Consider the following 14,228-nt stretch of genomic DNA (forward strand, 5'->3'; position numbering starts at 1 on the left):
GTCTAGCGACAATACAGCCACGTAGCCGACACAAACACACACACACACACACATTAAACTGTGATTTTCAGCTGTTGTCAGATGGTGTGTGGACTTTTTCAATGTTTATGTGAGAAATTACCATGCATTGGTGCATTCCAAATATGTAGGGACTGGGCCTATTAAGCAATTGTATACAATCATTTAGAGAATAACCTATTGAGTTATTCCTTGCAAGAGTCTGTCTCTTGTTAGAACTACTATGTGATTTGCTCATCTCCAATAATAATCAACATCTCAGTTGATGTTCTTTATCACAATATGTGCTATAGTAGGTTATTTATTGTACTTCAGGTCTATTTAGCTGAAAACGCCCTCAATCACACACTGTGATTAGGCTGCTACTGAATGTGCTGCTGCTGGCCCTGTCAGCAAGGATCAAGCTGGACCAAAGGAAGTGTGCAGAACTGTTTTGCTCGCAAGGGGAGGGGTATGGATGTGGGTACGCAGAACCATGAGCCTCTTTTTTGTGGCCCCTATCCCCATCAAAATTGCCCATCCCTAATGTTACCCAACCAATACCATACTAATGCATCAGTTGATGGCGTACGGTGTATGTCATTTAATTTCATGGGCCAGGTTTCAATCCTAACTGGTTGGTATTGACAACAACGCCTCATGTGTTCTTAGGCAGGATTTGAAGTGACATTAAGATGTGTTTTGTGACACACAGGGACGGCTTCGCCTATGCACTGTCTGATTGATTGGAGAGGACAGCATCCATGAGGTAGTGAGTGTTTCCCTTGGTATAATAACCATTAATGCCCTGCGGCCTCATATCTATCTAGAACTATGTAAACTGCTTTGCCAAATACAGAGTCCTAATATGCAAATGCACCTTTTCCCATCACTTGAGAGCAAGCAAATGAGTTGTCGTGACACAGCTCGCTACAGTGGGAGAGAAATGATCAGTCTTTGACCGCCAGGGCGTTATTACATCACGAGATAAAAAAAAAGAAACTCATAAAAACTGATAATCTCTCCCTGACCTGCCATGTCAACTAGCATACGACCTTAGTGTACCCTTCAACACTTTATTAAATAGGCTAAAAGTGTTGTAAACAAAAAGATAACATGAAAGTAGCTTATTTATTTCTATATCTGTTTATAAAGGAAGGATTAAACACATATCAACCTATATGCATTTCACTTCCAAATTCAGAAAATGGGGATCATTACCCAAGCTAAATACAGCCGAATGCTGACATTATATTGGGAGACATGTGAATTATCCATTCAACTTCAGCCATAGGCTAATAAAAAGAGGTGAAATGCTACACTGACTTCTCTGTTCCCTTCTAAAAACCAGCTGAACCTATTCTTCAGGCGACTTGGTGTTTCCTCACACTTTGCTCTTTGCCATTTCCAAGGCACGTTTGTCCTTCATTGAATACAAAATTTTACAGCTGACAATGTCTAGGGAAATAGGCTATTCCTATTTATCAAATTATTTTAGTTTAAGCTAAAACAATTGAGCTAAAACGGCCTTGTCAAAAGCAGAAGTGTTCATATGCCCACATGGGAAAGCTGTTATAGTTCAGCATAGTTTGTCAATTGGGAGTCTTTCCTCAGTGTTCGATGCCAAGATTAGGATTAAAGAAAGATAGGGAATTCCATCCTTGGTCTATTAATGATGCATCTTGTCTCACATCATATGACTGCTGGTGGAAAATCACAATGTGTTAAATTGGCCATCGCTCATGAGATCCTATGTCCTATTGCCTTTTCTATAATATTATGGACATGTTATATTTGTCTAGCATTGACAAGTGTGTTTGTGTGGCCTCCACAAGGAAGGCCAAATAATAATTAATCAATTCATAACCTGTCTTCCTCGTGCACAACTCTTTATTTCTGAATCATGGGATGTGAGATTCCTTTGGATGACCATTGGGTTTGGCAGTGGACATAATAATAATAATTTGGTGGGTGCTTCTATATGTACCATTTCCATATATTTGTCCTATTTGGAAATGTGTTTTTTGCATATCCCAACTCCCCCTGAGACACCCTAGGACAGTGGGGTCAAGGCCAGAGTCTGCCGTTATCAACGTCAATGTCAGAGGAAGGCCCAAAACATTGTCAAAGTTTCCAGCCACCCAAGCCACAGACTGTTCTCTCTGCTACTTAATTTAGTTTTATAATAATCTCATAATGATCCACCTGAACTGTGGGTTTCACAGGGTTGATGGGATTGGTTGAATGGCTTAGTGTGAAAAATGGTTTAGTGTGACCTAAAGCTGCCATTATGGCCAAACTCTCCAATGGCCGTTAATCTGTGATGTCAACACTAACGACTAAAGCCATATATGTAGATCTGGGGCCAGCTGGGATTAGAGGGCAGGCCCTACAGGATACAACCCTGCTCCAGTTGTAGCTCTGGCTAACCTAGACAGCTGTCTATTTCCCTACCTATCTAGGCCAATAGTCCTACCCTCCCTTCCTCCTGGGTTTCTCACAGATTATCCAGCATTGAAGACGATCTACCAATTAGGCCATTGTTGAAGTGGGTGTCTGACTCCTTGCCAATGACAAACTGAGTGGTTTTGACCATTTTTGTAAGATAAGTGATGTAGGTTGTGTACATCGTTAGCCTATCTCGTTTAAACTGTTGTAGAGTAGCACAATCGACACGTAGCCTACGTGGAGGATTAGGAGAGAGTACACTGGTTAACAGATTGGAAGTGCTCCATTACAGGTGAAGAAAATGCTTTGGATTTGGATGCCATTCCCAATCTCACTGCCACATTTCAAAGAGACAGCTCCCCCTCCCCACCTCCAGGTCTGAGTCAGCTTGCCCCCTCCCCCTCTCCAGTCAATGCCAAAATGTAAGATGTGCTATAAAACAGTCTGCCACTTCATTGAGCTAAATGCCCCCCTCCCAAGCTCCTGTCTCACTACAAAATGCCAAGGGTCTCTTGTTCTTCCAATATGAACCTTCATAACTACAAATCAAACAAAGCTCATTGAATCAACCAACCCAGGATATGACAATTAAAGCGCCGTCTTTGGACAAGGATTCTAATATTCTTGTCCAAAAAGACTCCACCCATTTACATTTCCACATTGTTCACATAAAACACATGTATTTTATTATTTATTTAACTAGGCAAGTCAATTGTGTGCCGCCCTATAGGACTCCCGTTCATGGCCGGTTGTGATACAGCCCGGGATCAAACCAGGGTCTGTAGTGACACCTCTAGCACTTAGATGCAGTGCCTTGGAGCCCCAAAATTCAAAGAATAAAAGCATAAATTAGTTTGTGTATGCTAAACTGCTTATATTAATGATGCCCAATAGTTTGTTTTATTATCAGTTAGTGATAAACTTGTAACTATTGTTTTACTTGTTCCACCAGCCATCAGTGCTCCAGTCTGTGTTCTGATGCCTCTGTGCCTGTTGTCCCTGCATGCAAATGCCTCGTAACAAACCCAATTTCTACTATTTATTAGCAACTGTTGGCTCGTGCATGACAAAAGAGAAGGCAGCTAAGAATTAAACAATCAAGCTAGCTAAACCCACTACAAACGTCACTTAGCTAATTACAAATCATTGAAAAGTGCACTACGTCCTCTGCTAAAGTTACAGCTTAAATGCTTCCGTTTAATTCGGGAGAGTTAGCATAGCTTTGCTGGCCCATGAAGAATAGCCTGTATAGCCCTAGCCTACATTGCTAGCTAGCCACTCTCTTTGTATTGCGATGCGCTTTTCACAACAACTATCTAGCATAACGTTAGCTGGCCAATTATTCTACGGCCTCCTGTACATAGATAGCTATGTAGCTAGCAAAGTACTGTACATCTCACCTCCGGATTTGATATCGTGGAGTTGAGTATGGCTTTGTATATAGCCAATATTATCGCAGTGTTTACTCCTACGCATATTTCCTATTTGATAAAGTAGCTATTCCATGTAGCTATTGTTTTGCCTTGGCATCATTCATGCAGTATCCCCGTGTGAGTGACAACTCAAGGCTGTCTGGAAACTGGGTTAGGCGGTCACCGTCACACTGTTAGCTAGCTAACCAGCAGCTCGCGCTGGGAAGCTGTGTGTGTGCTGCTTGCCCGAACAATACCGTCTACTGCAAAACTTGGATACACTAACGTAACACTGAAACACATCCAATAATAGACAACAAAAATACACGATTCAACCCCAATTCAAAACAGTAAATCGTATATATAACTATATATGACTATTGTCTTACGCTAGTGCATGTACAACTTCAAATCTAGTGATACTTGCCTAATTGTCCCTCGCTGATGGTGAGCACGATTTGGTCCATGAGAAGAGAGCGGAATTCAACATCCTCCTCGGAGCATCGCTGTTTCAGAGCCCGAAGGATCTGAACTTGCGGATACTCCTGATGGATACGCCGGTCAGTCACAAACCAAACTCGAGAACACATGTTTATATCGAACTGTGCCGTGCCGATTAAAAAAATTGTAGTTAATACACAGCTGTGGCCGATGGGGCGGCGGGCGAGCTAGCAGGATCCTGGTCAGAGCGAAGGGAATAATAAAGATGCTCACACAATAGAGTGCAGCTACACGAACAAGCAATGTGGAGGGGGAAAAGCAAATACCACGATTGAGTCTGTTCGTTTAAATGGAGTCGACTAATTACTCGATTTCTACTTGCGTCCCTTCATTTGCAGGCCGTTATTCCTGGTCCCATCCGATCCAACATCCCGCTGAATCATAAGCACCACAAGACAAAGGCTGTGTAACTCCACTACACTGTTTATAAGGGCGTTCTCATCTATATCAGCATGTATTATCTTCTACAAACAATACTTGTAGCAGTATTAGCTATGGCTCCTTGCACTTGCAGCCCTTTAGGGCAAACAAAGCTTGTGCAGTATTGCTTCGAATCCTCCGCTCATCGAATTCAACAGCTAGGCCTGGTATCCAGTGAACGTGGGAGCCGCTTGGCTGAATAACACAATTGTGGTAGCTGTATGATTATCGAAAAAAAGAAGGCTGCTGCTTGTATACCCACGCTTGTTTGGTCTGATTGATTAGCTGTTGGCGGAATGGACCTGTACGGCTATCCACGAGGATCGGGTGCTGAAAAGGTGCACGTTTGTTTCCAGTTCTGCGTTTTTCTTCAAGCACGCGCTTCGCTTACAACAAAATTGTCCGCGTTCCCCGAAAATAGATGGAGAATGATAATCGAGTTTATGTCATCATACCGACCAATCGCAGCTTGTCAACCAACGGGCGCATTAATAGGTGCATTCGTTTTAGCTCGCTCATGACACTGAATGGGCCGAGTTCGTGTATTTTAGACAATTGGATTGGTTCTAAAATGAACCCCGGGGCGCCGGACGAAAACGAATGTACCCGGGGTTATTGTCCAATCAGGAGGCTGATGCTGCGGAGGCTCGCAAAGCATGTGTGCGGGTGAGAATGCGTGACTTAACATAGGGGTGTGACCAACGAGGGCGCGCGGATGCGGTGATACACTGCATGTCAAGAGGGGGGAGTAGCACGAGATCGCGCATAACCCAAACCGGTTCATACCGGGTGCTGCGTGGAGGTTTGGTCAAACTAACGGCTCCGTCTTCATGTTGTGATGCTGAAATAAATGCCAGAAATTATAACATATCTTAAACAATCGTATGGCCAAAATGGGTTTCTTAGCCTGTAGCCTAATCGAAACATTGATCGACAGCCTACATTATAACGGTCCGCAACATATTTAGCTCCGCAAAAGCAATGTAATATCCGAAGAAGGGCGTGTATACCGTTGTGAAGCAGGCAAGAATAACTAGGAACTTCCTGTTCACGGATTTTTGGAATTAGCAATATAAATAATAATAATTTATTCAATTTATATAGTGCTTTTCAAATAATCTCAAAGCACACAAAAAATACATGTAATTTAGAAAAACAACACCACAACATCATGAGATGGGCAGTCATTAGAAAGTTCATGGCTTGAGTAGTCAAGCGAGAAGAGAAAGTCTGGGAGGCAGGTCTCATCGAGGTGTCTCGCTGTCTCTGGCTTTTCTGTAGTAGAGCTCATTCAGATGATAAATTAATAAATAGGGCAAAATGATGGAAAATGTACACAATTATCTATATATTTTATAGTAATTATCATACAAACAATAAATGTATTTCTATAATAAATCTTATGTGATTTGTTTATTTATAAAAAAAAAATGGTGTATGTACTCCTATCATTTATTGGACTGTACATAATTGCCTGTATGTTGTGTCGAAGTAAAAGGTGGGTGCAGTCTACTCAGGAGCACATGTACTTTCCAAATGGAAAGACAGCGGCCAATCAGCTTAAATGCAGTATGTTTATCATATTGGATATATATATATAGATGCATTTAAGCTGATTGGCCGCTGTCTTTCCATTTGGAAAGTACATGTGCTCCTGAGTAGACTGCACCCACCTTTTACTTCGACACAACATACAGGCAATTATGTACAGTCCAATAAATGATAGGAGTACATACACAAAACATTTTTTAATAAATAAACAAATATAATGGTATATATATATTCAACAGCAGGCCTAGCTGTTGAATTCAATAGATATATAATTATATTATATATATATATTTGCCTGTATGTTGTGTCGCAGGAAAAACTTAAATGCAGTATGTTTTACATTTTTTGTGGCTGTTATTTGTATTATTGTATTACTGTTGTTATCATAATAACTATCTAGTAGTCAAACAATATTGTCAATGCTATAATATTAATTGTGCCACTAAGGTTATTAACTAAAAAAAATCTAAATCTGCTAACATTTTCAAATCAAATGTAAAAAAATGTTGACCATTTGTTTTATTTTACACCATCTTCATTGCAGGGCTTTTATTTTGAAAGGAAATCGCCAAGGTCACAGTCTTATTTCTTGCTAGGTCTTGCTTTTTCTTGCTGGCTTCTCAGAGGTGGTGTGTATAATATGGTCAAAGATGGTGGAAATATGAAGTTCACTCAGGCTGTTGACCATAGAAAAAAATTGTCAGTTCCGATCTACTTAACCCGTAGACACCAATGCAAAGCAGCTGGGTCTGGTCTATTTAGTTCATCGACTTTCATTGAACCAGAAAAAAAACTGAAAAAACTTTTGAGTAGGGTGTCTCGCTTCCTCTTCCGTTTCTGGTTTAAAGAAACAAGATCTCATGTAGTTTTCTGGTTTTTGTAGGCCACCACACTTCAGATTATGTGCATTTGCTTACAAAAAAAGCATTAGCTCTAAAAGCACTACCCTAATTCCATCAGAATCACATCCATCATGGACAAAACAGACACCAGCTTCACTGACCAGCCTAAGACCATCAAGAAAGGGGAACCCTTGAGATGCACAGTGTTCAATGTGAGCACAGCAAGACACTGCAGAATGGATGTGTCAAGTTCTGAAAAATAAGATAACAACTGTGAATCACTGCTATGCTCAGATTAGGTTTTTGTTGTAAATGTTGTAAGATACACAACACTTCTTTTTAAAGTGTGTGTGCCTTTTGAAGTGAATTTGATTGTAAGACATGGAATGAAAGGTCAAGCCCCTTTTATTGTGTTTATAAAGCCATGTGAACTCTTCACAGGTGGCTCATGGCTACAATCAATGTTAGATGCCACAGCAACACTTTATCCTAAGGGGTACCCTAAGGTGGTTGTTAGGGCTGATCCTAGTCTATAAACATTTTAAGTTAACATGTTGTTGATAAGTCATTGATAAACAGTTTTAACTCATAAAAATATAACTCGTTACAATTGTGGAATCATTATTTTGTTGCTTGTCAAATTAGTGAGCCAATATGCTGATGTATACAGTAATAAATGATTACTGTGCACACATTAATCTGCAAGCACCAAAATCACGAATTCACACTACTAGAAGGCCAGCATCCTGGAGTCGCCTGTTTTGCTGGTAATATTTAATGAAACTACCAGTTGAGGACTTGTGAGGCGTCTGTTTCTCAAACTAGACACTCTAATGTACTTGTCCTCTTGCTCAGTTGTGCACCGAGGCCTCCCACTCTTTGTATTCTGTTAGAGCCAGTTTGCGCTGTTCTGTGAAGGGAGTAGTACACAGTGTTGTACGAGATCATCAGTTTCTTGGCAATATCTCGCAAGGAATAGCCTTCAATTTCTCAGAACAAGAATAGATTGATGAGTTTCAGAAGAAAGTTCTTTGTTTCTGGCCATTTTGATCCTACTCAACTTGTCTAAATGAGGTCAGTTTTATTGTTTCTTTAATCAGGACAACAGTTTTCAGCTGTGCTAACATAATTGCAAAAGGGTTTTCTAATGACCAATTAGCCATTTAAAATGATAAACTTGGATTAGCTAACACAAGAAAATAGGAGTGATGGTTGCTGAAAATGGGCCTCTGTACGCCAATGTAGATATTCATTAAAAATCTGCGGTTTCCAGCTACAATAGTAATTTACAACATTAAAAATGTCTACACTGTATTTCTGATCAATTTTATGTTATTTTAATGGATGCTTTTCTTTCAAAAACGAGGACATTTCTAAGTGACCCCAAACTTGTGAACGGTAGTGTACTATACATTTGACTAAATGTTTTCGTTTTGTGATTTATAGCAGACAATCATGGCCAGCTTCTTGAACACCAGGTTTTATATTTTACTATCTTCATTATTTTGACATGGGTGATAAGCTAATGGCTAAATAGTTATTGGAAAAGTGTCTGTTGAAACGTCTTACCAAGAAATAATAATTCCTAGTCTAGAGCGTCCTCTAGTGACATAATACTGGGTACAACATTGGCCTTGTCTGAATTTCATTCTGTGCCCACTAGGGTTGGGGTCAATCTGTATTTGAATGGCTGTTGAATGGCTGTATCCTTAAACTTGTCTACTATGAAACAGGAAAAGTGCACTATATTTAAAGACATTGTGAGTTAAATGTAGAATGGCTAGGTCCTACATCCGAACCTGGCAGCGAAATTCAATACTTTTGGCTAAAGACAATGTAGAATCATAGAAAACTCTGCATTAATTCTCTAGAGTCTACGATGTGGGGAGGGGGGATGGAAAAAAATACAGTAAATGGCAAAAAAGACAGTAAAAAAATGAATCACAAGAAACAAGGTTTTGAATTGTCTGTCCTATATCTAGGACATATAAGAAAGCTCAGGATTATTTAAATATTTATTTTACACATGTTTAACCCCTTTTTTGGGGTAGGCACAAAACCGCCTCCATACTTCAATTCATTTTTTTAAACTGGTACCGGTTATCGTCCGACGAGTTCCATGACACTTGTGAAAAACGAAGAACACCATCCTGTTTGTGAGAATCTCCCCTTTCCACATTAGTTTGTAGGTCAAACCGTTCGGACGATACAGATGTTACCACAGATTTTTTCGTGAGAAGACCAATTTTTGCGACGTCTGATGGTCTGACAAACACCCACGCTCTGCCACCTTTCACCGCAGATGCGGAAGTGTGACACTGGCAAATAAAGTGGATTGAAACCCATTCAATGCAAAAACAAACAATATCTCTAGCTTAAACTGACCAATTTGGATGGGGATTTTTTGTTAGGTAACTTAGATTTACACACCAGTGCATCAATCGACTTTAACTTGCTTTTATCTGGATAAACATATGGGGTGTTTTTTCATAGTCTTCCATTAATGCACAGGTAATAAGCCATTTGTATTTGATCCCTGGTCTAACAAAGCCAGGGTGTGTTTAAGTTCAAGAACTTCAGTTGACTTTGAATGCATTTTCCCTCACAAAGCTTTCTTTTTTTCCTGAGACACAAACTGGGGTCTTATGGTGTATATCAATGGGTATACACTGAGTGTACAAACATTAGGAACACCTTAGACAGATTCACAGTCGGGGAAACATGGGAACAATTTAATGTTACTGAGAATGCTAACAGTAAAGACATGACTTATTAAGTGAGGAAAGGTAAGTAAATATTCCTTCATAAATAACTACAGCTAAGGTAGGTGGAAAATCATGTTAGTTTTGTATTCTGAGTAAACTATCCCTTTAAAGATGGTATAGTGTGTTTTTGAAACAAGAACACTTACCCTCAGATGGACAAAGAGGTTTGAAGTTGTCTTTGCTAAACATCCAACTTGCTGTTTGCATTTTTTTAAATGTCTTGAATTACTCTTCAGTATTTTCAGGTATCATTCATTTATTGCAGCTTTCAAACTTTTCAGTGGCATATTGAGAGTCATACAATAGTTGAGCATCACAACTTATTTACATTTATATGTACAAAATATCATTGGTTATTTGGTTTGACTTGATAATGTACACCTGGGGCAATGGAAATTCAGGAGAAAGGACATTTAAAGAATGTTTGGATATAAATGTTTTGTGTAGATACAATATGACTGTCAGATTGGAATAGTATAGAACATTGTATTCTCTATTCATTATATTTCTATCTTCAATATGAAGTTCCAGATACAACCCTGACATTAGTTGAACGCAGAAAAAGTAGTAGCAGAAGATGTCTTGATATACAGTTGAAGTCAGAAGTTTACATACACCTTAGCCAAATACATTTAAACTCAGTTTGTCACAATTCCTGACATTTAATCCAAGTAAAACTTCCCTGTCCTAGGTCAGCTAGGATCACCACTTCATTTTAAGAATGTGAAATGTCATAAAAATAGTAGAGAGAATGATTCATTTCAGTTGTATTTCTTTCATCACATTCCCAGTGGGTCAGAAGTTTACATACACTCAATTAGTATTTGCTAGCATTGCCTTAAATTGTTTAACTTGGGTCAAACATTTTGGGTAGCCTTCCACAACCTTCCCACAAGAAAGTATTGCCCATACCTCCTGACAGAGTTGGTGTAACGGAATCAGGTTTTTAGGCCTCCTTGCAAGCTTTTTCAGTTCTGCCCACAAATTTTCTATAGGATTTAGGTCAGGGCTTTGTGATGGCCACTCCAATACCTTGACTTTGTTGTCCTTAAGCCATTTTGCCACAACTTTGGAAGTATGCTTGGGGTCATTGTCCATTTGAAAGACCCATTTGCGACTAAGCTTAAACTTCCTGACTGATGTCTTGAGATGTTGCTTCAATATATCCACATAATTTTCCTCTATTTTGTGTGAAGTGCACCAGTCCCTCCTGCAGCAAAGCACCCCCACAACATTATGCTGCCACCCCCATGCTTCACGGTTGGGATGGTGTTCCTCGGCTTGCAAGCTTCCCCCTTTTTCCTCCAAACATAACGATGGTCATTAAGGCCAAACAGTTCTATTTTTGTTTCATCAGAACAGAAGACATTTCTCCAAAAAGCACAATCTTTGTCCCCATATGCAGTTGCAAACCGTAGTCTGGATTTTTTATAGTGGTTTTGGAGCAGTGGCTTCTTCCTTGCTGAGCGGCCTTTCAGGTTACGTCGATAAATAGGACTCGTTTTACTGTGGATATAGATACTTTTGTACCTGTTTCCTCCAGCATCTTCACAAGTTCCTTTTCTGTTGTTTCTGTTGTTCTGGGATTGATTGGCACTTTTCGCACCAAAGTACGTTCATCTCTAGGAGACAGAACGCGTCTCCTTCCTGAGCGGTATTGCGGCTGAGTGGTCCCATGGTGTTTATACTTGCATACTACTGTTTGTACAGATGAACGTTTGGAAATTGCTCCCTAGGATGAACCAGACTTGTGGAGGTCTACACATTTTTTCTGAGGTCTTGGCTGATTTCTTTTGATTTTCACATGATGTCAAGAAAAGAGGCACTGAGTTTGAAGGTTTGAAGGTTGGCCTTGAAATACATTCACAGGTACACCTCCAATTGACTCAAATGATGTCAATTAGCCTATCAGAAGCATCTAAAGCCATGACATCCTTTTCTGGAATTTTCCAAACTGTTTAAAGGCACAGTCAACTTAGTGTATGTCAACTTCTGACCCACTGGAATTGTAATACAGTGAATTATAAGTGAAATAATCTGTCTGTAAACAATTGTTGGTAAAAATGACTTGTGTCATGCACAAAGTAGATGTCCTAACCGACTTGCCAAAACTATAGTATGTTAACAAGAAATTTGTCGAGTGGTTGAAAAACTAGTTTTAATGACTCCAACCTAAGTGTATGTAAACTTCCGACTTCAATTGTGTATACAAAAGTATGTGGACACCCCTTCAAATTAGTGGATTTGGCTATTATTGCCACACCCACTGCTGACAGTTGTGTAAAATCAAGCACACCACTATGCAATCTCCATAGGCAGTAGAATGGCCTTACTGAAGAGCTCAGTGACTTGCAACTTCATAGGATGCCACCTTTCTAACAAGTCAGTTCGTCAAATTTCTGCCCTGCTAGAGCTGCCCCAATCAACTATAAGTGCTGTTAATGTGAAGTGGAAACATCTAGGAGCAACACCGGCTCAGCCACGAAGTAGTAGGGCTCACAGAACGGGACAGCCGAGTGCTGAAGTGTGAATGCCGTAAATATCATCTATCCTCGGTTGCAACACTCACTACCGAGTTCCAAACTGCATCTGGAAGCAACGTCAGCACAAGAGCTGTTATTCGGGAGCTTCATGAAATGGGTTTCCATGGCCGAGATGCCGTACACAAGCCTAAGATCACCGTGCACAATGCAAAGCGTCGGCTGGAGTGGTGTAAAGCTTGCCGCCATTTGAAGTTAGAGCAGTAGAAACACATTCTCTGTACTGATGAATCACGCTTCACCATCTGGCAGTCCGACGGACAAATCTGGGTTTGGCGGATGCCAGGAGAACGCTATCTGTCCGAATGCATAGTGCCAGCTGTAAAGTGTGGTGGAGGAGGAATAATGGTCTGTGGCTGTTTTTCATGGTTCGGGCTAGTCCCCTTAGTTCCAGTGAAGAGAAATCTTAATGCTACAGCATACAATTACATTCTAGAAGATTCTGTGCCTCTAACTTTGTGGCAACAGTTTGGAGAAGGCCCTTTCCTGTTTCAGCATGACAATGCCTCCGTGCACAAAGTGAGGTCCAAACATAAATGGTTTGTCGAGACCGGTATGGAAGAACTTGTCTGGCTTGCACAGAGCCCTGACCTCAACCCCATCAAATACCTTTGGGATTAATTGGAATGCCGACTGCGAGCTTGGTCCAATCGCCCAACATCAGTGTCTCGTGGCTGAAAGGAAGCAAGCAATGTTTCAACATCTACTGGAAAGCCTTCCCAGAAGAGAGGAGGCTGTTTTAGCAGCAAACTCCATGACTTTGGAATGAGATGTTCAATGAGCAGGTGTCCACATACTTTTGGTATTGTAGTGTACCTGACAAATATTGAAAACTCAATGCCCCCTTTGCTATTTTCAGAATACAAAAGAAATCTCAGGTTATAAAATTAATGTGGAAAAAAAACTAAATAATGACAATAGGAAAAAATAAAATTAATAACTCACGATCTACAGCGATCCTTTAAGTGGATACTTAGGATGAGTAATGAGTGACAAAAAATATATAAATATAACTTTATTCCATTACTCAGCATAAATCTTGCAGGTAAAATTAACCTCTTTAGAATACCAATTACCCCACCGAAGACATTCTTTAAAAAAAGTATACTTGATATAGTCAAATAAAATTCATAGAATAAAAATAAAAGTTTTACATCTTCCTAAGTCTGAGGCTTTCACGCAATGCTTTCACTTGCGACATATACACTGAACAAAACATGAACCCAACATGCAACAATTTCAAAGATTTTAATGAGTTACAGTTAAGGAAATATAAGGAAATCAGTCAATTTAACTGAATTCATTAGGCCCTAATCTATGGATTTTCCATGACTGGGAATACAGGTATGCATCTGTTGGTCACAGATACCTTAAAAAAAGGTAGGGAAAATCAGAAAACCAGTCAGTATCTGGTGTGACCATCATTTGCCTCAAGCAGCGGTGACACATCTCCTTCGCATAGAGTTGGTCAGGCTGTTGATTGTGGCTTGTGGAATGTTGACCCACTCCTCTTCAATGGCTGTGCGAAGTTGCTGGATATTTGTGGGAATTGGAAGACATGTCATTTTCAGCTTCCAGGAATTGTGCACAGATCCTTGCGACATGGCTGTGCATTATCATGCTGAAACATGAGGTGATGGCGGATGAATGGCAGGACAATGGGCCCCAGGATCTCTTTATGGTATCTCTGTGCATTCAAATTGCCATAGATAAAATGCAATTGTTTTCATTATCCGTAGCTTATGTCAGCTC

At 40.1% G+C, this 14,228-nt stretch overlaps 1 protein-coding gene across 2 annotated transcripts in view; it reads right to left on the reverse strand.

Moving 5' to 3' along the window:
• The window catches only part of LOC110491822 (beta-citrylglutamate synthase B-like), a 39,290-nt gene extending 33,481 nt beyond the window's left edge, over nucleotides 1-5,809 (reverse strand). The window contains exon 1 of one of the 2 annotated variants that reach the window (XM_021565612.3): nucleotides 4,285-5,809. In XM_021565612.3, coding sequence (XP_021421287.2) covers nucleotides 4,285-4,447 — 163 coding nt within the window. In that variant the 5' untranslated portion in view covers nucleotides 4,448-5,809. Of the gene's footprint in view, nucleotides 1-3,845; nucleotides 4,015-4,284 lie in introns of those variants that run through there. The other variant, XM_090202568.1, reaches the window with a different exon arrangement.
• Nucleotides 5,810-14,228: the final 8,419 nt, after the last annotated feature.

The sequence above is a fragment of the Oncorhynchus mykiss genome, chromosome 16 (genome assembly GCF_057628025.1).
Source record: "Oncorhynchus mykiss isolate SJ-2025 chromosome 16, ASM5762802v1, whole genome shotgun sequence".
NCBI classification, from domain to species: Eukaryota; Metazoa; Chordata; class Actinopteri; order Salmoniformes; family Salmonidae; genus Oncorhynchus; species Oncorhynchus mykiss.